This window comes from Python bivittatus, unplaced genomic scaffold (genome assembly GCF_059951505.1).
Source record: "Python bivittatus isolate LINGU-HERP-01145 unplaced genomic scaffold, Pbiv_v1 ctg000340_np1212, whole genome shotgun sequence".
Lineage (NCBI taxonomy): Eukaryota > Metazoa > Chordata > Lepidosauria > Squamata > Pythonidae > Python > Python bivittatus.
Genome location: NW_028277056.1, coordinates 9,057,692 through 9,084,083, shown reverse-complemented (window position 1 = coordinate 9,084,083; position 26,392 = coordinate 9,057,692). Strand labels below are relative to the sequence as shown.

Sequence of the window (26,392 nt, the reverse complement as noted above, 5' to 3'; positions counted from 1 at the left end):
AAGAGGGGAGGGCAACTAGTGGCCGCCTGCATAGAATACTTACTCATGCTGGTGATGTAGTGAGATGGCAGGGGCAGTGCTGAGGTGGGAGTGGATGGGTGAGCGCGTTCGAGTTCTCCCCCCCCTGTTCCTTGTGGAGGGGTTTTTTCCTGTTAGCCCCTTGCAGAGAGGTGGGTTTTTTCCCCTTAGTCCCTTGCAGAAAGTTTTGTGCCCCCACCTTAGTCCCTTGCAGAGAGATTTTTTGTTTTTCTATTAGTTCTGTAGAACCCATTCAAGTTCCCAAGAACTCAGTTTGAAAAACCCCATACCAGTGGATAAGGTGAGTTATTCTCAATGTTTTGTTTTGTTTTGTTTATTAAATTTATATGCCACCCATCTCGCCCAGAGAATGACTCTGGGCGGCTCACAGTGAAAATCTAAAACAGTGAAAACAATGAAAATATAAATATCCATATTAAAATTAGCTAATACCAATACTATATAGAAAGGCTGTATACAATTCAAGATGATGGGGGGGAGCAGTACCGATTACCCCACCAGCCAATTCCAACAATGCGAGCCCCCATCAGGCCCCCAGGCCACCTGGCGTAGCCATGTTTTCACACTTTTCTGGAAGGCCAGGAGAGTGGGGGCGGACCGCACCTCAGGTGGCAAGCTGTTCCACAGGGCAGGGGCCATGGCAGAAAAGACCCTCTTCCTAGACCCTGCCAGCCAAAGTACCTTGACTGGTGGGGTCTGCAACGTGCCCCTTCTGCCAGACCGAGTGGGGCAGGCTGATATAACGGGGGCGAGACGGCTCCTCAGATAACCTGTTAAATGTATTCAGGAACAGCTGTGTGAAATTGGGAAGTGATATGTAAATACCGCAGTATTTATAATATCCAGTTCAGACCCATAGTTTGAAACTAGTGATCTGCAAAATGTTTAGCAACAAACTGTTTCAAGTGTGAACGTTCAAAAGCCTTTTGAAGTATATCAGCTTCTGTTTTGAGCTTGAGACAGCTTGTTTCCCACTGGAAAATGTTTTGCACACTCCTGTTTGAAACCATAAGAGTTTCATGGGCAAGGTTATTTTAAACCAGTATAGAACAGCAATAATGTATGCTTGAATACTATTTTTACTTGTCTCCTGGGGAGTTTTAACAGGGTTTTGTTTCTAGTGGTCAAAGGCAGTTGTTTAGTCCTTTGCTTATTTCATGTATTGTTGAAGTAAAAAGTGACTTGTTCTTAGAAGTGGTGGAAAGGAAGTCTCCTGATTTCTTGTGCTGGTTTTATTCTTCCAATAGGAGCAGCGTCTAAAAGAACTTGCAAAGAAACCCCATACATCTTTAACCACAGCCTCCTCCCCTGTGTCTAATAGTGCAGGAAGTATAATGACTACACCAGTTATTGACATTTTTTCCACACCCAGTTCTTCAAACAGGTATTTGCTTTCATTATTATTTTCAAATGCGCTTGAACACCCAATATGAGAAGAGAAGGCATACAATGTGCAACATGGAAATACAATCCAGAATAAAATGGATAAATAAAAGAGCAAGAGAATTTAATGAGAATAGTACCTGCAGCAGGGAATAATAGCTATAAAGCAGAGAATAAAAGAATTTATAGCGGATTATATAAAAAGATTCAGAAGAGGTGTTTCGTGAAGTGTTAATTTGAGTGAAGTACCACTCTTTCTAGTGTCAAAGCAGCAGTGACCTTTACAAGGTTTCTATGGCTGCTTTGAAGGTATTGTCCAGTTGTTTGTAATGTGGGCAAATTCTGTGTCATGCATATTGAGACAACTAGAGATAGCTTTCTAAGCAGCTACTTTAAGTATTCTCTTTGAAATATTAAAATAGCTGCATCCTTGCAAGGCTGATGTTTCAAAGAAGGAGTACTTAATTGTCACAACACAGCTCTAACGAAAACATAAAAGTGGATGCCAGATGAACTTCTCAGTGGAGACTATTCTGCTGTCCGAATACCAACATTAAAATAAGCTTTTGGTATGATTAGGTAGAGATGTGCAAAACTTAAAACATTTTCAGAACATTTAGTTATGAAAAACTGCCTGACTACCCCAGAATGGATAGTTAAGCATGGTCTGAAGGAAAAACAGAATATTCTGGTGTTCCTTAGATAGTCCCATCCCCAAAATGATAAATTTTGCACATCCCTATCAGCGGAATAACACACAGGAGGAGTAGCAAGTATTTAAGTAATCCAACATTAAACCATTCAAGGTTTTGGAATTACTTTGAATGTGGGCTGGTGTCTTTTCTGCTAAAGTAGTTTGTAATATTTTACTGTGCAAGACATGCATAATTTATCTGGAAGGACATTCACCACTTCCTGATTGTAAGTATTCTCAGTACAGTATATCAGAGCTACGCACTACAATATAATATGGATTTATTGGCCCAATTGGAAAGAGGGAATGTCTGTTCCCAAATGTTCATTAAATCCAAAAGTATATAATTCTTCTCACATAGATGTTAAGCACCTCATCAGAACTCTTCAGAAACAGTAAACTAGTCAGTTATTTCGGGGGGGGGGGGGGTCATGATAGAAATATTGCCCTCTGCATCTGAAGTCCACATATTGGGGGGAGGTTACTGTTTGTATATATAACCTACCCATCACACCTAGATATAAACATATAAATAACAGTTGTATGCAGTTAGAGACAGTTTTTAATGTAGCATTGTAACTTAATTGCTAGCTGAATATTCACATGCAAAGCTATTTTTTTTCCAATTCTAGCCCTGTTGTATTCAAATTAGGTGTCATAGCTTAAAATAAACTATTTCTGAACAAACAAGCAAAACATTCCTGAGTTGTTGCTGGCTTATGTAGCAGACTGACCAATGTCTATAACATCATGAATTGGAATTAGAAGTACAATACATAAGACCTCCCTTTCTTCATTCAACCCCTATACATTATTCAGTATGCATTTGTGAAAAACAAGAACTTAAACTCCACAACCAGTTCTGTGAGACCAAAAAGAGGTCATAATGGTCCTGTTTCTCCAGCACCATCCTCACCCCTGTAGTACATTGCAGAAAGATGTTTTGGACCTGGAGGGGATACTAAGATACTGTTTTGAAATGTAGCACTGTGGGGCAAAGTCTCCTTTGGGCATAGCAACCTCCTTGAATTTGCATGAACTGCCTCTTTAAATTCTGATTTTGGTTTCCCAGGAGGTGAATTCTGTATCCATGCCCCAGTCTGGATGTCTTCATGGAGGCTGTTTTGAAGAGCTTTTTAAATGAAACAATGGCACTGTTGCTTAAATATTTATGATGCTCTTATATGTTTTATTGTTTCTGTAGTACATCAAAGCTGCCAAATGACTTGCTTGATTTACAGCCAGCTTTTCATCCAGCTGTGCATCCAATGTCCTCTGCACCACAAGTGGGAGGGACCTGGGGAGGTAAGAGATTTTGTTGTGATTATTACATAGCCGCTCCTACTATCACTACAATTTCACAATCCCTGCTATGTTTTGTTGATTAATTATTTTGATATTTCTAAAGGTATTGATCACATAATTCTTTAAATCTTAAAATTTCAAGGATCAGAGCAAGTTGTGGTTTGAATTTCTATCACACTTATTATATTGCTATTTATTTTATTGCGCTGCTGTGTTGTATATTATAAGTCTCGAATGATGTACATAATCAGCTGATTTGCCTCTGTTCTCTGAGCAATATTTGCAAAACACAGATGGGTTTTCAATAGCAGAGCAAACTGTATGGCTAATAAGAAAAGTAAAAACAAAGTAACGTCATGTCAGTTTATTTCCAGTCCTCCAAACTTGAGTGCTGTGAGTTCAGTTGAACTGGTGCTTTGGAAAGTGATAGACCTTATTAGCCAGGATTAAGTGGAAACTGGGTAGCCCACACTCAGGAATATGTATATAGGTATTTAGATATCTAAATTTATAGATAAAAATTTGAGGGGTTGTCTGTCAGACTCAAGACAATTTTAAAATAATTTAAGAGAAAGGTATGTAAGATACAAGTTATGTGTCATTGTTAAGGAAGACTTGCTTCGTGAATTACAATTCTATTTTAAGAGATAGAAGTGGTATGATATCTTCCTTCCTCCATCTTTTCCCTCTCTCTTTCCCACTAATGATCAGTCTTTACTTTTGCATCAAATCAGAGGGAGTAAGTTTAATGCATGAACTGTCAAGTTGACTTTAACAAAAGTAATAGGAATGCTGAATCTGGTCTCAGTCTATGGGTAGAAAAAAGACGATTTGTAGAAACGCTTTGAAGTTAAAACAGGAACTTGCTTATACTATATAAAGGTGCACATGAACAAAAAATAGTTCTGAATTTAGGACAGAATAATCCAATTCAAACCAATCCTTCAGATCATTTTGATTGTTTTGACAAATAAAGCTTGAAATGTTAATATTGTGCCATAAGGATGAATAGGAACTTGAAGCAACCCTTGGCTGTATTTTGTGTTAAGGCCACAAATGTAACTGTGGTGCTGGCAGTCAGTTCCAAGTGCAACTTCCTACCTGTCATATAAAATAATTTCCCTTGAGGATGATAATTTTCTAAATGTATTTTGCAGTGAAGACTATTAAAAGCACGCTTATTTCTGCTTAATTATTCACAGTTTTATTTATTTTTTAAACAATCTCTTTCACATTTTGTTTTAGGCTGAAATATTCATTATATTGTTCCAATCTTGAAAAGCTTAGAATAACTGATTTTGAGATCAGAATATTTTACATATCTCCGAAACCTAAATCATACTGTTGGTCCAATTATATTTCATATTGTATCCACTGACAAGAAGCAAGTCTTCAGGGATTCTGATAACAGTACTGTCCCACCATCATCCTGTCTAGGAGCAGATGGATAATACACAAGAAGCTGAAATACAGAAGTTCAGTTGGCTCCTAGATTTTAGACTTTCTTTTTTTAGATGGTCTTTCAGGAACGATGATTACCTTTTTAAGATCTATTAAGACCACCGAAGTATTCAATCTTTTTATCTTAAAAAATAGGGATGAAATTATATTAAAAATGAATGGGAACATGTAGTTGGGAGATTTAGTTGCCAAACAAGTTACAGAAGTGTTTGATTCTTTCAAAATTCAATGTTAGGATACTTCTGGCAGGCTCTCTATTCTCCATTAATTCATATGGAACACTTTCAGCCACCCTTGGAATTTGTTATTCGTGAAACCATTTGATGTAGACATATTATGTCCCATATGTATCTGTTTGTTGCATTTGTCTTTCCCTCAGGAGTTTAAAGTGACATTCATAGTACTTCCCAACTAATAAAGGACTCAGGTAGCTCTTCTTCAATGCTTTTCCAGGAAAATGTTAAAAGCTTGCCTCATTAGATGTGCAGTGAACACAATAAGCCACTGTAAAAAAGTAAGATTATCTGCAAGCATACGGTCTTGAACACGAACTAGATTATTGTTGTAGCTTGCCAAGGTTTAAAAATAAGAAAAAAAAACTATAAACAACTATAAACATCATGAGAGGATGCTTCTGTTTTGTATTTGCTGCTTTGCTGTATGTCAGGGGAATGGTGGAAGGTAGAGACAATATTAAAAGCTGCTTACATTAGGATTTCATTTCCTCTTTAATCTTTTAATACTTCTCCTATCTTCTTTTTTCCTAAATAATAATGCAGTTATTTGTCCTGCTTGTTTTTTTTCCATCTGATCTGCCTCTTACATTGCAATGAGACTGTTATGCACTTTCTTTTAAGCCGTAGTATATTATATGGTGTGATTCAAAGTAAGCATGTTTCTATGGTAGCTGTTCATTGGGAGGGGAGGGGCCTGAAGCAGAATTCCTCCCCCTGTTTTGGGTGGTTTTAGTAGCCAAAGCAGCACCCTTTCTGAAACTGTAAGTACATGGAAGAAAATCGACATGAAGGCCATAATTATTGTTCTGAGTGTTTTCCCAGAGAAGATGATAAGCCACATTAAGGTTTTACTCAACCTGTCATTTGATACACATGTTCAGGTTTAGCCTCTATCACCCTGATGCCTTCTAGATACATTATGCATCTATCCCATAATCCTGTGCTAGAATAGACCTATGATTATGCTAACTGAAGATTATGGGAGTTGAAGCCCAACTCATCTGGAGAGCAAGAATTTGGGGAAAGCTATGCAGCCTTTTTGGAGAAAGCTGACTTTGGCCTTGAAGTAGCATGTTGAAGAAGTGGAGAAGCCCTAGACCAAAAATAGATTTTATTTAAATTAATTTTAAATTAGTTAAATGCATTTAATATGATTACTCCCTTTGTTCCCTCTATCGTGTTGAAAGTATAATTCAACAGCAGCTTCTGATGGAGCTCTGGGTTCCTTAGCCCCCACCTTAGAAGGGTCACAGGCAGCCTTGGAATCTTCATTTCTGCTCTGAGGCCATGATTGGTCCTATTTTGAACAGAGGAGTTTGGATGCTCTGCAGCATTGACTCCTGGAACTCAGAACTGGCAATATTCTGAAATTCTTTTCTCCCCAGTGAGAGGTGCAGGAGCCTTTCATAAAGTTCTCCTTCCTTGCTTAGCTTGGCACACCCGCTAACCTCAGAAATAAAAAGGTGAGGTTAGAAATATTTGCTAGATGGCATTAGAGGGTCCCTGTTCGCATATTGGTTCATACAGGAGAAAGCTAAAGACAAGTATCTTTTCACAACTTGAGGCTTGGTTTTCCGTTACCTGCATTTAGTCTCCATATTGAACTGAGAAAACTGACCTCTGCCTTGGGATTTAAAAATGCTACAAAGAGGCTTTTACTTTTTGTGGACACTTAGTCTGCTTTGATGTTGTTATTTTTTTGGTAAACCATCATAAGTATCATAATATTATACTGTGAGCCACTCAGAAAGTTAGGAGGTGGAGGCACATGAATGAATGAATGAATGAATGAATGAATGAATGAATGAATGAATGAATGAATGACGTCTGTGGGATTCAGATACAAAGCCCATAAGGATCAGAACGAGGTCTTGATTTGCTTGCTCCTAATCTCAAAAAATATGTCAGGGTTCTCTGTTAGTTGCCGTGTAAGGTATTTGAAAGAGGTAATGTTAAAAAACCCCTTCATGGATCACTGCCTTGTCGTGGCGAAGGGGCTTGCGTAACTCAGTGAAGCCATGAGCTATACCGTGCAGGGCCACCCAAGACGGACAGGTCATGACAGAGAGTTCTGACAAAATGTGGTCCACTGGAGAAGGAAATGGCAACCCACTCCAGTATCCTTGCCAAGAAAACCCCATGGACAATGTTAAAAGGCTAAAAGATATGATGCCGGAAGATGAGCCCCTCAGGTCGGAAGGTGTCCAATATGCTACTGGGGAAGAGCGGAGGGCATTTCCAAGTAGCTCCAGAAAGAGTGAAGCGGCTGGGCCAAAGCCGAAAGGACGTTCAGCTGTGGATGTATCTGGAAGTGAAAAGAAGGTCCGATGCTGTAAAGAACAATATTGTATAGGTACCTGGAATGTAAGCTCTATGAACCAAGGCAAGCTGGATGTGGTCAAACATGAGATGACAAGATTGAACGTCGACATCTTGGGAATCAGCGAACCGAAATGGACGGGAATGGGTGAATATAATTCGGGTGACCATTATATCTACTACTGTGGGCAAGAAACCCTTAGAAGAAATGGAGTTGCACTCATAGTGAATAAGAGAGTGGGAAAGGCAGTATTGGGGTACAACCTCAAAAACGACAGAATGATCTCAGTGCGTATCCAAGGCAAACCATTCAATATCACAGTCATCCAAGTCTATGCCCCAACCACTGATGCTGAAGAAGCTGAAGTTGACCGCTTCTATGAAGACCTACAACACCTTCTAGAACTAGCACCAAAAAAAGATGTCCTTTTCATCATAGGGGATTGGAATGCTAAAGTAGGAAGTCAAGGAGTAATCGGAATAACAGGCAAATTTGGCCTTGGAGTACAAAATGAAGCAGGGCAAAGGCTAATAGAGTTCTGTCAAGAGAACAAGCTAGTCATAGCAAACACTCTTTTCCAACAACACAAGAGACGACTCTACACATGGACATCACCAGATGGTCAATACCGAAACCAGATTGATTATATACTTTGCAGCCAAAGATGGAGAAGCTCTATACAGACAGCAAAAACAAGACCAGGAGCTGACTGTGGCTCAGATCATGAGCTTCTTACTGCAAACTTTAGGCTTAAATTGAAGAATGTAGGGAAAACCACTAGACCACTCAGGTATGACTTAGATCATATTCCTTGTGAGTACACAGTGAAGGTGATGAATAGATTTAGAGGATTAGATTTGGTAGACAGAGTGCCTGAAGAACTATGGACGGAGGTCCGTAACATTGTACAGGAGGCAGCAACTAAAACCATCCCAAAGAAAAAGAAATGCAAGAAAGCAAAATGGCTGTCTGATGAGGCTTTACAAATAGCTGTGGAAAGAAGGAATGCGAAAAGCAAGGGTGAAAGGGAAAGATATAAGCAACTGAATGCAGATTTCCAGAGAATAGCCAGGAGAGATAAGAAGGCCTTCTTAAATGAACAATGCAAAGAAATCGAGGAAAACAATAGAATGGGGAAGACTAGAGATCTCTACAGAAAATTGGAGATATGAAAGGAATGTTTAGTGCAAAGATGGGCATGATAAAGGACAAAAAAGGCAGGGACCTAACAGAAGCAGAAAAGATTAAGAAGCGGTGGCAAGAATACACAGAAGAACTATACAAGAAAGATCTTAATGTCTCTGATGTCCACGCTGGTGTGATCACTGACCTTGAGCCAGACATCCTAGAGAGTGAAGTCAAGTGGGCCTTAGGAAGCATTGCTAACAACAAAGCTAGTGGAGATGACAGTATTCCAGCTGAATTATTTAAAATACTAAAAGATGATGGTGTTAAAGTGCTGCACTCAATATGCCAGCAAGTTTGGAAAACGCAACAGTGGCCACGGGATTGGAAAAGGTCAGTTTACGTTCCAATTCCAAAGAAGGGCAACGCCAAAGAATGCTCAAACTATCGCACAATTGCACTCATTTCACATGCTAGCAAGGTTATGCTCAAAATCCTACAATACATGAACCGAGAACTACCGGATGTACAAGCTGGGTTTCGAAGAGGCAGAGGAACTAGAGATCAAATCGCCAACATTCGCTGGATCATGGAGAAAGCACGAGAGTTCCAGAAAAATATCTACTTCTGCTTCATTGACTATGCAAAAGCCTTTGATTGTGTGGATCACAACAAACTGTGGCAAATTCTTAAAGAGATGGGAATACCAGACCACCTTACCTGTCTCCTGAGAAATCTGTATGCGGGCCAAGAAGCAACAGTTAGAACCGGTCATGGAACAACCGATTGGTTCAAAATAGGGAAAGGTGTACGACAAGGCTGTATACTGTCACCCTGCTTATTTAACCTATATGCAGAGTACATCATGAGAAATGCCAGGCTGGAAGAATCACAAGCCGGAATTAAGATTGCAGGGAGAATCATCAACAACCTCAGATATGCGGACGATACCACCCTAATGGCAGAAAGTGAAGAAGAACTAAAGAGCCTCTTGATGAGGGTGAAAGAGGAGAGTGCAAAAGCTGGCTTGAAACTCAACATTAAAAAAACTAAGATCATGGCATCTGGACCCATCAATTCCTGGCAAATAGAAGGGGTAGAAATGGAAGCAGTAACAGACTTCATTTATTTGGGCTCCAAGACCACCGCAGATGGAGACTGCAGCCATGAAATTAAAAGACGCTTGCTCCTTGGGAGGAAAGCTATGGCAAGCCTAGATAGCATATTAAAAAGCAGAGACGTCACCTTGCCGACAAAGATCCGCATAGTCAAAGCTATGGTTTTTCCAGTAGTAATGTATGGCTGTGAGAGCTGGACCATAAAAAAGGCCGAGCGCCGAAGAATTGATGCCTTTGAACTGTGGTGCTGGAGAAGACTCTTGAGAGTCCCCTGGACTGCTAGGAGGTCAAACCAGTCAATCTTAAAGGAAATCAACCCTGATTGCTCATTGGAAGGATCGATAATGAAGCTCAAGCTCAGATATTTTGGCCACCTAATGCGAAGAGAGATCTCTTTGGAGAAGACCCTGATGCTGGGAAAGATTGAAGGCAAAAGGAGAAGAGGACGGCAGAGGATGAGATGGTTAGATAGCATCACTGAAGCAATGAGCATGAAACTGAGCAAACTCAGGGAGGCAGTGAAGGACAGGAAGGCCTGGCGCAATATGGTTCATGGGGTCACGAAGAGTCGGACACGACTTAACGACTAAACAACAACAACAACAACAATGTTAAAAACATGAATGGTGATAGTCTGTGATTGAGAAACTGTTGCAATTCAACCAGGGTGTTTTCCAGTAGCAACTGAGAAGAAGAACATTTCATGTGGCTGATAAAATGGGTCCTAATCATCAAAAGTTCAAGCTGTAGTACATTTGTTAATCTTTAAGGAGATGCAAGACTCTGATCAGTGTTACATTTGAAAAGCTGGTTTTACAATAGAGATTGTGAATGGCATCAACACAGTTGTGTGTTTTCAAACAAAAGGTGCTTGTGTTGGACATATCAGTTCCGCATCTGACATACTGATGTGAGGGTAGACGAAAGGTTAATTGCATGCACAGATGGTGAAGTCCAAAGCATAAGTTGACTGTGAGGCTTCCCTTCCAACAGTGGTAGAGTAGATTTACCTCTTCCTTGAAATACTGCTATTTACTTTTCATTTATTGATTGGCTGGTAATGTCCCATCAAGTCAGTGTTGACTCTTAGAGTACACATAGATTTCATTTCTTACTTTATGTTAAACCATATTGGAAGCCTTTTGAAATTTTCTTACGTGTTAGTAAATTTGTAGATTAAATACATAGCTATATATAGCAATGAAATGAAAGTTTTGCAGTGTTTTAGCTCATCCTGGAGATAACACCTAGCCAATCTCAATCAACCTTGAAAAGCTAAGCAGAGTCAGATCTGATTAGTACTTGAATGGGAGACTGGCAGGAAATCCCCAGGCTATAAGCTAGACTGGGAAATTGGAGGGGAAAAATCCCTGAAAAGAGCAGTGCAAATCACTTTAATATTGTTGTCATGAAAACCACAAAAATATGTTCATGAAGTCATCAGGAGCTGAGCCTGACTGTGAAGAGACTAAAAGAATTAACTAGTTTAGCTTGAGCATTATGGCTATGCAGTGCTTCGGATTTGAAGACAAAAGACATGATTCAGAGTACACAGGGTTGTGAATATAGTATCTATTTGCAACTCCTAAAACTATTCCTTTTCCCAGAATTGCTCAGCAGCTATGGTGGCTAGTCATGCAATTTCTTGTCTGTTTTGGGAACTATCTGAAGAATAGCAAACTAGAAAATGCCTATGTTTTTGTTAAGATGTTATTTCGTAAAGTAATCCCTTTTCTTAGTAGACAGTGCATGCTTGTACAATGCATTAAACTCTGGTTGATTAATATGAATGCATGTACCATCTCCTTAACTGTAGTTAGTAGCTCTTTTGTAGCTAAGCATAGTATGCAAACCATTGAGTGGTCACCGTTTTCTATTAACCAGGATTTGAAACTCATAATTATAGTTTAACCTTCCAGTTAACTAGAAATAGCATCCATTCTGCACGTTATAGAAAAGTCACTGATTGTTATTTAAGCCATGGAGTAGAATGAGAATATAGAGTTTTGGCATGCATGAGCCAGAATAATTTAACCTATCAGACATGCCTTATGTATGATCTGGATGCAAACTGACAACTGGTAAGCAATTAAGTATCTACTTATGTTCTTCCTGAATACTAATGCATAGCTAATTTGGTTCCCCTTCCTTTTCCTTCTTCTTCCACCTGGACTGTACAGATCCTTTCACGTCCACTCCTGATGCTGTTGACGATGCCATTCCAAACCTAAATCCTTTCCTCACAAAATCTAGTGATCACCTCTCTGTCTCCTCTGATGTACTCCCTTCTTTCACTTCTAGGACACCAACTCATGAGATGTTTGTTGGTAAAGTACTGGCTGGCTAGCTGGCTTTTATTTTCTCTGATGTGACTGATCAATCTTAGACAAATCTCAGATCTCTCAGTAGAAGGGGGGGAAAACAGTTCCTGATACCATGATATTTGCTAATGATTTAGTTTAAACCATGACCAAATTCTAAAGGCAAGTGAATGATACGGGGATGGGGGTGGGGTTTTATATTAGATTCCTTTCCATCTGTCTGTCTGTCTATCTTTCTATACATCTGTCTTCTTTCTGTTTGATTCAACATTAATTCGTTTTTCATTGATTTCCCCTGGAAGTGGGTTAAGCTTAGCTTCAGCCAATCATTAATACTACAGTGCCAGACACCTAAATGGTCCCACCATAGGGAGCCTCCCAGTGGTCTGTACCAGTTCAAATCCTACTCATATATGAGTCCTCATGGGTGCTCCTTAATCTTCTTGTGATTTCGATTAGTAAGTTAAGGAAAAGGTGCAGTGCTATCTGATCTGAGAAATGTAACTCCCAAATCTTTTGTGTCAAATGTTCAATTTAACTTTTCTGGTTGTCTAGATGGCTTCAATCTATTTATTGAATCAGACCCCCTTGGGACACCCAAATAATGATCCACTATTCAGCTCTGCTACTTTACTTATTTGTGTCTTTTGAGGTATAAAATGTGACATTTAATGTTCCTTCTTGTCTTTGGATAGAGTAAAACCTTTTCTTTTAAGAAGTTCCTAGGTTGTCTCTCTGTGTGTATTAGAAGTCATGTAGTTACAGTCTTAGTGTCTGAATGTTTGGTTAACCATATAACAGTGTGCACTGTTTTTTCTTTCCGTAATATTCCTTCTTTGCTCTTCTGCTTCATATGCTTTTATCAGATTCTTTTTGTGGCCCACAAGCTTATCCTAACGCTTCCCATTTCTGCAATGAACCCTCAACTGTAGCTGGTCTATTCGGAGGTAGGTAAAAGATTTTTAGAGCACAGGAGTTTTGTTCTTATGCAGACAGAAGTATGTAGCCATGTCAGTTTCAAAATTCCTACATTTTTAAACCTTCGGGTGAATAGACCGTGAATTCTAGTCCCACCTTAGGCACGAAGCCAGCTGGGTGAATTTGGGCCAGCCGCTCTCTCTTAGCCCTAGGAAGCAAGCAAGGGCAAACCACTTCTGAAAAACCTTGCCAAGAAAACTTCAGGGACTAGTCCAGGCAGTTACCAGGAGTCAACACTGACTCGAAAGCACCAAAAAAAAAAAAAAAAAAAACCCCCAGGAAAAAAAACTTGATCTTCTTTAAATATCAGAGTGGTGTTTAATTTCTCTATTTTTTTAAACAATATGTTCTTGCCCAAAATATTGTAAATACTGGCTTTGCATATTAGTTTCTGCTCTTGTTTAACCATAGATTGTAATCATATGTCTTCTGGGCTAAGTAAGCCCACTGTCTTTTTTATTTTCCCTGGAACTTTTATCTTGAGATAAAAGTTTAAAGTGTATAAAAAGGCATTCTGGTAGATGTTTTCTTAAAAGGAATATGAAAACTTTGACATGTAGTTGATATCAGTCTTGGTCTTACAGCAGTTTCAAAATGGAGCATGTAGGAAGCACTCTGTGATGTTTAAGTCATTCTGACCATGCTAGGGAAAAGTCTACTTTTTCTGGACTGGTGCTAGCTGTGTTGGAAGCTGCTTAGTACAATAGCATTATCCCATTTGGAATAAGGTGCATATAGGTATGTTTTGAGTTGTTATCAGTACTATGGTAATGTAACATACGGATCACACAGTTCTGTGAAAAGGTGTTCTTCCCCTTTGGATATTTGGAATGTTTGCAAAACTAAACTTCATAAAAGCACGGCAGGACCTAAAATGAGCAGTTCATGCTAGTAAACCTTCAACTAAGGAATCGAAACAGTTTGCCATGGAGGAATGGACCAAAATTCTTACACAGCCCCATCAGAGATTAATCACCAATTACAGGAAGCATTTGGTTGCAATTATAGCTAGAGGTGGTGAATAGCTAAGAGTTTCTGATTCCAAAGGAGTGATTACTTTTTTACACTGGCCTATCACATGGTGAAACAGCACCCAACAATGATGTTAAATGTTCTGTTGGATTCCCCTTAGATATTAGTAACACAAAGATTAGTAGCATGAAGCAAAGATATGCAAAAATTCAGAAAATTCAAAAAGGGGCAAATATTTTTTCATAGAGCTGTGTTAGGAACATAAGATCCACTTTAATCAGATCAAAGGTTCGTCTTGTCGTCCTAGTCTTGTTGGAAAATCCCTTCATTGTTTTGCTTATAGAATCTTATAGTCAGCATCCTTTTACAGTCACTACTGTTCTCCTGTTTTGTTTCTGACCAATAGCGAGTAAACTGTGTCTTGGTAAGTGAATGACTGGGAGTATCAATCAATCTTTATTATGGTCATAAACCAGCATAATGGAATGGGGTACAGTCATTAAAAAGAAACATAAAAATGTATGGTAGCTATAAAAAGTGAAAATCTGAAAGGAGTTATAAAACGCAAAATACATATAAAGTACAAAATATATGTAAATTAAAAGCCATGTATATTGTATAAAAGACATAAAGTAATAATCAAAAAAGGCATGGGAGCGCTAGATGGGTATAGGGGAGCCTAAAGAGTTAGTATGAGGAAGACTATCTATTAGGTTACAAAGCACCCTAACATGACAGTCTAGGTGCCCACTGAATTTAGTTTATAATGTTGAGCCCTGAGCACAGCCAGAAGTTATCATCTGACGAATTTTGAGCAATGCTGTACAGAATCTGGCGATATTGTATGTTGCAGAAGTGTTAGCGACTGAAAACAGGGTGGTGTAAAATTGTCCTGTGCACTCTGGGTATTTATACAGAAGTGGTAAGATGAAACTAGTGCAAATGTCTCCGTCATACAGGCACTGGAGAAGCACACATGCTCTGTTGTTTCTTTGTGTCCAGAATCACAGAGGTGTTGTCTCTCCAAATAGGAAGTCTTCCTGCATTGGCTATCGCGGACAGTTGAGAGAAGGGTGTGACATTGTGCTAGAGTAAAGGCCCTTTTGTGTTTAGGAATTTCCAGTTTAGTTTGGTACATGACGCCAGAGGCAGAGTACCTGTTGGATTCATTGGCAAGGAAATTTAGGGCCCTGCTAGCTCTGGCTGGCGCTCTGTATCTGTTACGCACCGTTTAATGAGCACTTTGGCCTGATCGTACCCCTTGTGGAGCAGAAGAAGCCCAAGGATGAGATTTAAATTGCCACTGCCTGTTTCCATGGGGACTTGGAAGTCATCTCTCAAAGTTAGTGGGGCTAGGACAAGGGAAAGAGAGAGAGTCTGAGCCATTAGTTGAGCATGGCCACCCACACTCTTGCCTCTGCTTTCATGAAGCTTATCTCCAGTTGCAAGGTGGCATAAGAAACCCTGCTAGGAACTTGAGGGGCTTCTGTGACTGGGAGTAGAATAGAAGAATAGAAATTTTTTTTCAACAGAGACAAACCTTCAGAAGTAATTGAAACTGATTAAGTTAATTAGTTAACTGTTTAAGGACATATTCAGAAGTAAAGTTCTGGTTTTTATTTTTCTCTGAAAATAAGATTTCAGATAATTTGTGAAAATTAGATTACAATTTTATCCTGTACAGAAATGTATATTCAGATTGTGTCCCCCCTTTCTGTTTTTTTTTTCCTCTGAAAATTAGTGCCTTTTGCACTTTTAACATAATGGAAGACCCAGTCCATTACACCTTCCTTATTTTACTGCAAAGTTGATATGTTTTTGTTTTCAGTATTCACTTTTTTGTCTACCTGATTTTCCTAAAAATAAGGAGCTGCCATGTTTATGTTCAGGAGCCTGTGCTTCCATTTCCAATGAACATTAAAACATTTTAATATAATTTTTATTAAAACTTTTAAACAAAATAAAAACTAACACAAACTAATATAAAGTAAGGAAGAAAAAGGAAAAAGAAAGAAATCAAAGAAAAAGCAAGAAATGCAAGAAAAGAAAAAAGTTGAGGAAAAATACAAAAGAAAGAAAAAAAGATATAAAGAAGTAGCTTCTGATATTCTTCACAGAAGTTATAAGTACAAATATATTTTAACCTCTCTAATGTTACATCATATTACTCTTCTTTCTATAATCTACCCTGTCTAATCACCAAAACCATAAATCACAAGTTCTTTTTTTTTATTTTTTTATGCAAAAAGTACATAAGCGGTTTCCAGTCACCAATAAATGTAGATGGTGTCTTCTCTAATCAAAGAAGTCAATTTATCCATTTCAACAAAATTTGCCAAGTTCACCAACCATTCCTCCATAGTGGGTAGTATTGAATCTTTCCATCTCTGTGCATATAGTAATCTTGCCACAGTAATTATATACTGAAATAATCTTCCATGGCTTTTTTATAACTGTTTATCCATTAATCTGGAAAGAAAAAGTTCCAGCTTCAATTGAATATTGATCTTTAAAATCAATATTTTCTATCTCTATCAAAGTATGTATTTGAACCCAAAATTTTTTAGCTTTTTTACATGTCCACAAAGCATGATAAACTGTCCCTTCATGCCATTCACATTTCCAGCATACATTTGAAGTGCCTTTATATATTCTAGATAATTTCTCTGGTGTCATGTGCTAATGATACATCATTTCATAAAAATTCTCTTTGAAATTATAACACAATGTAAATGTCAGCCCTTTTAACCACACATTTTCCCATTGATCCATCTGTATATTATTGCCAAAATTCTTAGCCCACTTTATCGTGCATTTTTTAACCTGTTCTTCCTCTGTTTCAAATTTCAACAGAAGTTTGTACATTTTAGCCATTACGTGTTCATCATCAGTACACAATTGTATTTCAAATTCTGACTTACTATGCTCCATACCATAAGTCTTTTTATCCATTTTAAATCTTTCAAGTAACTGTAAATGGGAAAACTATTGACAAGTATATCCTTCTGCTATTAATTGTTCTCTTGATTTTATTTTAAATTCCCCTTGATAGTTTTCCAATAGGTCCCAGTACATCAACCACTTATCTTTATCTGCCATTTCTGTTCTATAATATGCTTCTTGAGCTAAGATCCATACAGGTGTTTTCAGGCACAATCTGGGTTTATATCTATTCCTTATTCTCAGTATGGCATGTCTAATAAAATGATTTTTAAAGCCCACATTAATTTTAACTTTATCATACCATAAATATCCATGCCAAACATTAAAACATTTTAAAAGAAAATTCAGTCAATAAATTCATAATTCCTGAACAAACTGAACTTTTGGATTTTGTACAAACATATTTATATGTACAAACACATTGTATATGAAGTCCTGCTATCTTAGATTTATAACACAACAAAACTTCATATCTAGAAAGGATATTAAAAATAAATAGTGCAGTTATTATTTTCCCCAATATTTCTGGGTTTTTGTTTTTGTTTTGCTTTATTCCTTTTGCTTTAAAAATTGCAGAAATGAGGTTATGGTACAGAATCTGTTTCTGTGAAGTCGTTTCCTGAATTTATTGCTATGCTTTCATTTGATGACTTCAGATTTCGGATTAAACATTTGACTTTTCAACATTTTGGCACTCTGTAGCATACTGTTATGACTGTAAATAACTATCTGTCTCATTTTCTAACTAGAAAAGCGTCACGTTTTTCAGATTTCTTTTTCAGATAAAATGTTCACTTTGTAATTATTTTAGTTCTCTTGTATGCCATCTCCACTTCTGCAAAAATAATAATAATTTTGAGGGGCTAACCAGTTATTCATACAATACAAGCTGTGGGAACACCATGTGTTTACTTACTGGAATTATATTTGCTTCTCTATTTTTGGTCCCTTGCTTTGCTATTCCTAACAACACATTTATTGTTGTCACTATTGCATTAGGCCAATCTAATTAGTGAATTTGCCTGGAGCTCTCTTTACCTTTACAGTTTTACCAGCTTTGTGTTTTGCAACAAAAGGAAATAAGTTTAATTTATATGGCATTGCATGTTTGTTTTTATCATTCTCATCAAACTGATAGCAGTTGTATTTCACATTATGCCCCCCCCCCATTTAATTCTGGTGCTGAAATATCAATAGATTTGGCATACAACAGGTGGCATAGTTCTTTCTTTAAAAATTGGTGCTTGCTTCCCCCCCTTTTTAATTTTTTTTTTTTTTGTTGGAAGAGGTTTAATAAAAGGCAAGTCATAAAATATGTGGATATCTGTGGGAGATGTAGCATGGCTGCCAGATGGAAATGGAGTATAAAACATTCTTGGCTCATAGCTGATGTATGTTTATGGGAATTTAATTTAAAAACCCAGGATTAAGGTAGATATAAGGTAGGTTCTAAATCTATTTTAAATGCTGGTGTGTGATTCAGATACAGGAATCTTTGTGGATTGGTGGGTGGCAGAAAGAAATTAGGAACAATAGTCAGGGTAATTCTTGAAAACTGTTGTGAACTGAAATGGAAAATTAAGTTGAAGCTACCTCAGTAGTAGTGCTAAAATAAAATTACTCATTACCTGAGGGCATCGTGTTTAGGGAATACATGTTAAATAATAAGTGATGTATTCATGCTATACATTTCTAAGTATGAAAAATGGCCTATGCAGTACAGGTAGTCCTCAACTTACAACCATTCGTTTAGCAACCGTTCAAAGTTATGACAGTGCTGAAAAGAATTACTTATGACTGGTCCTTGCACTTACGACCTTCACAGCATCCCTGCAATCACATGATCAAAATTCAGGCACTTGGAAACCCGCATGTATTTATGACGGTTGTAGTATCCCAGGGTCATGTGATCACCAATTGCGACCTCCCCAGCAGGCTTCCAACAAACAAAATCAATGAGGAACCGTGTGATTCACTTAATGATTGTGTGATTCACTTAATGATCACTGGAAAAAATAAAAAATTGGGTGTGGTCACATGATGCCTCACTTAACGATGAATTTTCCAGTCCCTATTGTGGTCATAAGTCGAGGATAACCTGTATTTCCATTCACTTTTGCTGTCAAGCAGAAATTGAATGCCCATCTGTTATGGATATTTTAATTTGTATTCCTGAAATGGGCAGAGTGTTAACTCGGTGGCCTATATGGTTGCTTCCAATTCTATGATTCTCTGAATATTTCACTGTTTAAATCATGGGATTTTCCTCCAGTTTCTGATTCATCTTCCAGCATTTGAATTCTCACAATCCTCACAATAGTTTATGGCAATATTTCTTGTAAGAAAAGTGAGAGTATATATTACATATAAAAAAGTTCTGTTTTTTCCCCCATTTTTGTTGGTAGGGTTCACACCATCTTCTGTTGCTCCACCGCAGCCATCAGCGGGCCTTAATGTTGACTTTGAGTCTGTATTTGGAAACAAAAGTTCAAATGTACCAGTGGATTCTGGTGGTAAGTCTTTTAACTAGCCCTTATTTAATCATGTTCAAAGAGCAAAGAAAAATGGCACACAACTTCATGTAGATCTTTGGGCATTCGTAAAAGGAGTCTTTTAAATGCTGTATCTCCCAAAGATAAACAGATTCGGTTTTCTGAACAACCTCATCAGATGTATGAACTTCCTCACACATCCAGTGAAGTGATTTTTTTTGTATACAAATGTTAACTCTGGAAGAGTCTGTAAGGTATAATCAGCCATTTTTGCTGTAAGATTACTTCTACTACTGCTTTGGATCCCAGAATTTGTGGAATTGTCAACTTTATTTTATAGAAGAAAGATGACAGTATTTTAGTTAACTTTTTTTCTTTGAAGCATAGAAGCACAATTCCTACTCAAGTGTTTTTAGCTTTATTATACTAAGATTTTAAAATATAGATTTGTTGATATCTGATACTATAATTGAAAAGTTTTGTTACATTTAATAATATGTGTTGTTTAAGGCTTTGATGAATTAGGTGGACTCCTAAAACCAACAGTGGCTTCTCAGAACCAGAGTCTTCCAGCTTCCAAAGCACCACCCAATAAGTTAGTATTAGATGACTTGGATTCATCTCTAGCCAACCTTGTAGGCAGTAAGTATTTATACAGGACTTGTATGAAATCAAAATTTAAAGGAAATGAATTTCTTCTAATGGTTTTTTTATTTTGTAACAGATTTGGGCATTGGAAACGGAACAGCTAAAAAGTGAGTTTTTTATAGTTTTTATCTTCTAAATATATGTTCACAGCAGCTTTACATAACACATCAGATTGATTTCTTTATGCTACTGATAATGATAGTGCTCTAAATGAGGCAATCTGTGAACGATCAACTAAAATTCAGAATCTTCCATCTACCCAATAATATCACAATCAGCACATCACAAAATTCCAGCCTTTCAGACACTGAATGTTATCTAGAATTCCACATTCAGGATTTCTCATTTATCCTTTCTTTCCTGTGCATGAGATAACAGTGCTTGTCTAGCTGAACTGCAAGGTTTGACAGGTTTCTCCAAGATTCTGAGGACTGTATAGATAATGGATGAGGTATCTTCTCATACTTTTTCAGTTTTTTTACATGAGTGCAAGGAAAACAGTTTTGTGAGTTTTAATACATTGAACATTTGTTTACAGTGATGTAAACTGGACCCAGCCAGGAGAAAAGAAACTGACAGGAGGTTCCAACTGGCAACCCAAAGTTGCACCCACAACTGCATGGAATGCTCCAACAATGGTAAGCAGTTTTCGTAGTTGGAGTTCATAAATCCAGCAGCTTAGATTGTATTGTGGAAATATAAGGGGTCATCAAGAATTGTGGTACGTACCTTGGAAAACCTGGAAATCCAAATCCAACTTATAAATGTTCTCTTCTGGGTTAGATCACATAGACTTTTCACAGTGGCCAATAAATACCCAATCTAAGGTTAAAATCAGCAGCAGTCTTAAAAGGCACACCATTCAATGTCTATTTTTTGTTTAAAAGGGGGATATTTTCTAGGTTTTGCATGCCAAACAGTTCTTGACTGATGTAAGTTGGTGAATTTTTAATCCTTTGCCACTGAATGTTATCAGAATCTCAGATGGGTCCTACTGATATATGAAGTGAATTTGAGTGAACAAACAAAGTAACAGCAAATCTTGGTATTCCTTTCATTTGTTTCAGAAACAAAGTCAGCCAGCATGCAAACTACCAGTATAAAAAAGTGATTACTCCCTAGTTCAGTCAATTCAGTTGAAGAAATAACTAGGCCCATTTGCATGAGCACCACATTAAATGACAAGGACTGATTTGGGCCACCTCTTCCCTATATAAATATTGGCTCCCCTCATCATTGTGAAGTTCTCACCTGATTCTGAAGACATGTCATGCCCCTCTCCAAAATACAAACTTGAAGGCTTCCATAAAAACGTCATTGATGCCTATTACTCTAGTAAAGTTTACAAAACAATTTCAAAACTTTGGGGCTCCTGCAATCCACAGTCAAAGGCATAGTTTTGAAATGAGTAAGTTTGGGGATAGTGCCTGTCTAATTAAAATCACTCCAGTAGTACAGTGTATAGTTGTCCAGGAAGTCAGAAAAAAAAAATACAGGGATATGCAGGTTCGTCTTTGGATAAAATCAGTGTTCATGACTTCACCATCATAAAAGCACTGGGTAGAAGTGGGATTGTGTAGCAAAGCAGTGTTCCCGAACAACAAAGCAAGACTGCAAAAGAATGGATCAAGGAGAACAAGTTCAATGTTTTGGAAGAGCCAAGTCAGAGTCCAGACTTAAGTATCAAAATGTTGTGGTAGGATCTGAAATAATCAGTTCCTGCTAGTAGACTCTCAAATGCTAAGGTGTTGAGGCACTTTGCCATGAAAGAATAGGCCAAAAGTTGTACACAGTGAGATAAGAGGATGATCACCAATTGCAGAAAGCATTTGGATGCAATTATTGTACCTGAAAGTGGCACAACCAGTTTCTAAATCTGTAAGAGGGAGGTGACTTTTTCACACTGGCCCATCACATGCTGAATGACTTTGTTTACTAATTAGTGAAGAAAAGACCAACCAACCATTTGTGTTAATTTGTTCACTCAGATTCCCTTTTTATATCAGTAAGATCCTAAATAAACTCCAATAATATTCAGTGGCAAAGCGAGGCAAAAGTTCAGAATGTCTGAAAGAGCAAATGTTCATGAAATCGTATTCCGCTGCACCACACTGGCTTTTCACCAAATGTCATTCTAATGGAGAAAACTCTACTTCATATGTTCTTCATCATCACAAAAAAAGGGGACCTGTGCCATTGCGATTCCATCAGAAGCATCGTACTTTTGAAGTGTATTGTTTTTGAAATCTAACCAAACCATCAACGGAGAAAATGCAGAAGCAATCATGTGTGAACAGTGAGATAGCAAGAGACAAGCAATCCATATCTCAAGAGTGCTTCAGATGGCACTAGGGCATTTGTAATCTCCATTACACTGTGCAGAGGCCATAAAGGAGAATTTGAAGCACTACTAGTATGATACGGTAATACTCAAAGTGGGGAGGAGGAGAACTTTTAGAGACTGATTTCCTCTGTTGTACTGTAGAACACGCTTGAAAACTAGGAAAGAATCCCTTATAAATATGATATAGGGGATATTTATGGGTAATAAATGCCAGGCTGGTCTATTTATAGACTTTAAAATAATGATTCATAATCACTGACTGTGGATATTCTTCAGAGCTGAAATTCTGCTCTGACATTGCTGTCGCCCTGGCCTATACAAGTAGTCCTCATTTAACTATGGTAATTGGAACCAGAATTTCTGTCACTAAGCAGTGTAGTCATAATGCACATCACATGACCATGCCACTTAGCGACAACAGATGTGGTAGTCCCTGGTTACCATCATTAAGCAAATCACCACAGGTCATTAAGCAAGGACCTCACATGATCATGACTTCCAACTTCCTGCCAGCTTCGCCATTGATTTTGCTTGTGGGAAGCCAGCAGGGAAGGTCACAAATCATGATCATGTGACTGTGGGATGCTGCAATGATCAGAAATCCAGGCTGGTTGCCAAGGACCCAGGTTGCAATCATGTGATTGTGGGGGAGCTACAATGACTGGAACTTTGAGGACTGGTTGTAAGTACCAGTTGTTTAGCGTTGTTGTAAGTTCAAATAGTCACTGAATGAGTGGTCGTTAAGCGAGGTCCACCTATATCTGAACATCCTTAAAGCAATTTTTGTTCTAAGAGTACAGCATAGTAGCTAATGAACAGAAGAGGGGAAGAGGAGGTACAAAAACAAGGCCTCAGAGAATCATAAAAGAACTTTGTCAGAGCATGCAATTGTTATATTTTAAAATAGGATGTGAGGGCTAAACTTAAAAGCCTTCCAGGCATGTTTTGCTAAAATGTGAGACTGAGGTTTGGGGAAGCCCTCCTTCTTAAACCTACCTGTTCCCCTTGTCCTCCCCAGCTCTTGGTCAAGAAATATTTCTGAACCATTTTGGGGGCACTTGAAGAGAATATTGGCTGTGGAAGCAGCCATGATGACCCCTTGCAAGTTCTCTGTGCCAGGGATCCAGTTCTTCTGGGACTAACACAACAGAGAAATTCTTGTGACCTTTGCAACTTCCAGTTCTGCCCTAACTTCTCATACCTCATGTCTGAGGCTTCCAAACAAATTGCACAATAGCTTTAAATTTAAAAACCAGTTTAAAAAAAAAAAAAAAATACTCCTACAGACAACCAGTGTGGGAATGGCAAGTCTGAAATAAGGTTTGTAGGGAGTGTGGGTATAGTCTGGTGAGGTTTAGGCTTTGTATCATAGCATATGCAAAGTTTTAAGTTTCTAAATCATTTTCATGATCTGTTGGGATAGGAAAAAGGACTGTTTTGCTTTAATTTTCTGCTTTAACACTACGTTGTCTGATTTCCTTGTCAGTGTTTTGTCTTAAATTACTGGAGTCCAGTATGTCTGAAATACAAACTTGCCCACAATAGACTGTTATATGTTTTGTCACAAGCTTATCAACCTTGTTAATGTCCTTTTTGCTAGATGTCTTATTGGGTTACAAGAATGTGTCATCAAGGTTGTTAAGCACACTTGTAACCAAAATGCTTTGTGTATATTCTGTTGTGTAAGTACTCATTTCTAATCCAGTGTTATTGCATTGTGTAATTGTTCTTCCGGGGAAAAACAGAATGGCATGCATTTTCCACAATACGTAAGTGAACAAAACCTGCAGCCTTCTTTTGCGATCAGATTGGCATGCTGATATTAACCACAACAGCAGAACCTCATAATCCTGCTACTCCACACTTCTGTTAAGATCTTTGGGCATGATGGAAATCTTGAGCAGCTTCTAACATATCCAGATCTTATGGTTGCCCTTTTGAAGCCAAGGATGGCATGGAGAAATATTCAGAATTATTTTCTTGCTTTAACTCTGTCATTTGCTGCCAATTAGCTGGTGTGTTGTGTCTGCATTGCCTTTTTAAATGCATTTGAATTTGAATAAATTAAATAAAAAGGCATTTGTGCATACAAATAACTGCATGAAATTTCACAAGCTTCTTTTCACTCTCCACTTACCATAAACTTGATTTCAAAGAGGGAGAGACCAATATGTTCCAAAATACTGAACAGTGAAATTTCCCACGTTCGGTCAGTTGATTCAAAAACTTCTGAACTGTCAGTGCTATCTCATTCCACTCAAAATACGAGCATTAATTAAAGTTAAAAGAAAAAAAATCTACAAATGGCCTGATTGTTCATAAGTGTTGGTAACAGCTAAAGAATGAAGTCACTAAAGGCTTTAATGAATTCTAAATACCTATTTAAGGTAAGTTTCATAACTGATCGTGGGATGTTTTTGTCTTTAGATCATCTTCTGGTTTACTCAGTCTGCTTTATATGTGACTATTATGACTAAATTGCCATACATCAAAAATCACAGTGACTTTAATTCTTCAGTTCTTCCTTTTGGAATATCATACTTCAGCCCAGTTGGTTTTGCTTTCTGTATCATTATTGGTCTTTCCCTATGTTCCTTTCATGGAGAAGAAAATCCTAAACCAGCTTAAACAGTTAAAAACCAAAAACCAAGCAAACATATGGCCACGTATATGTGTATGCATATATGCAGTATTTTGCTTCTTCAGCTATATTAATATTAATCACTGTCATTTCATTTATCATAGTAATCAGTAGCAAATTGGATTCCATTGTCCTGTGTAATAGTATAGTCCATAGGAGAAATGGTGTGGGTTTTCTTTCATGTACCTTTATCTTGGTGGAAAATCCTTCTCAGACCAGTTGAATTTCTTATAAAATTATGGGTATGATATGCGCCTCTATTCCTCCTTTAGATTCAGAAAACTTTGCATAGCAGAATTAGCTAGTGTCTATAGTGCACCTGTGTTTTTCTGCTTGCCAGTTTTTGCAGCAATTGGGCTCTTAATAGAATTTTTGCAATAAAGTTCATCAAAGCCAGCATTTCCAATAATTGACCAAAAATTGCAGATGGAATTGTAAATGATTATGTTTCATTGATCAGAAGGAGGAGGTGGTCATATATGTTGTTAAGCTACTCTTAAGCTCATTGGCATGCAAAGAGAAATGTACACAAGCATCAAGGATTTGACTGTGGAGAGGTTTATGGCATTTGGGATTTTGGTTTGAAAATGCTTCTCCTTTTGATGTTATGAAACTTTGTTTTAAGGAACCATGCAGAAGGAAGGGAATGTCCATTACTCCTGAATTTCAATAAATATGAAAACATGTTGCTGCAGCAGATGACTTCAAGAGGCAAATATCATACAGATTGTAGGAGATGTCATAAAATTAATATAAAATTTAACTGTCTTGCCAGCCTACTTCAGATGCAATGGATTTATCCGTTATTTCAGTCCATTAAATCCAGATTTCACTATAATTACACTTTCATGTTTAATAAGGTGAAAGAATACTGAAAAAATATTCCCAAGATTAAAATGTATTTATTTATTTATTTATTTATTACTCAGGCTTACAGCCACTTAAGTTATATCCAACTTCAAACAGCATACACTCCATCTCCATAACTACAGTTAAAATAATACAAATCGAGCATGAATATCAATAATCAAAAATCCTAAGGCCTTGAGAAAATATTATTCCAATATAAACAGTCACAACCTGCAGGGGGGCCATCCCCACTTCAATCCCCAAAGGCTTCCTGGAACTACTAGGCCTTAATGGAATTACTGTAATCACAGGAAGAATGCCCTTCCATAATAGGGGGCAGCAATGGAGAAGACTCAGTCCTGAGGTCCCTGATGGCAACACACTCTCAGACTATAAGAGATCCTCCTCCCCATCTTATTAGGTACAGATATTGCTGGGAGCAGAATGTCCCAAGGATACTCAGGTCTAAGCCATGTAGGTTAAAATGCTAAAAAACATGAATACATTTTACAGAATGCCTTGT

At 37.8% G+C, this 26,392-nt stretch overlaps 1 protein-coding gene across 10 annotated transcripts in view; it reads left to right on the top strand.

The window, feature by feature from the left end:
* Positions 1–26,392, top strand: part of PICALM (phosphatidylinositol binding clathrin assembly protein) — an 82,005-nt gene that overhangs the window by 43,170 nt on the left and 12,443 nt on the right. For 3 of the 10 annotated variants that reach the window (XM_088140526.1, XM_088140529.1, XM_088140531.1), the window contains exons 11-20: positions 257–319; positions 1,287–1,423; positions 3,321–3,421; positions 11,862–12,008; positions 12,869–12,949; positions 19,301–19,408; positions 19,898–20,029; positions 20,112–20,142; positions 20,574–20,673; positions 24,125–24,148. In XM_088140526.1, coding sequence (XP_087996652.1) covers positions 257–319; positions 1,287–1,423; positions 3,321–3,421; positions 11,862–12,008; positions 12,869–12,949; positions 19,301–19,408; positions 19,898–20,029; positions 20,112–20,142; positions 20,574–20,673; positions 24,125–24,148 — 924 coding nt within the window. The remainder of the gene's footprint in view (positions 1–256; positions 320–1,286; positions 1,424–3,320; positions 3,422–11,861; positions 12,009–12,868; positions 12,950–19,300; positions 19,409–19,897; positions 20,030–20,111; positions 20,143–20,573; positions 20,674–24,124; positions 24,149–26,392) is intronic. The other 7 variants (XM_088140528.1, XM_088140532.1, XM_088140527.1 and 4 more) reach the window with 6 other exon arrangements.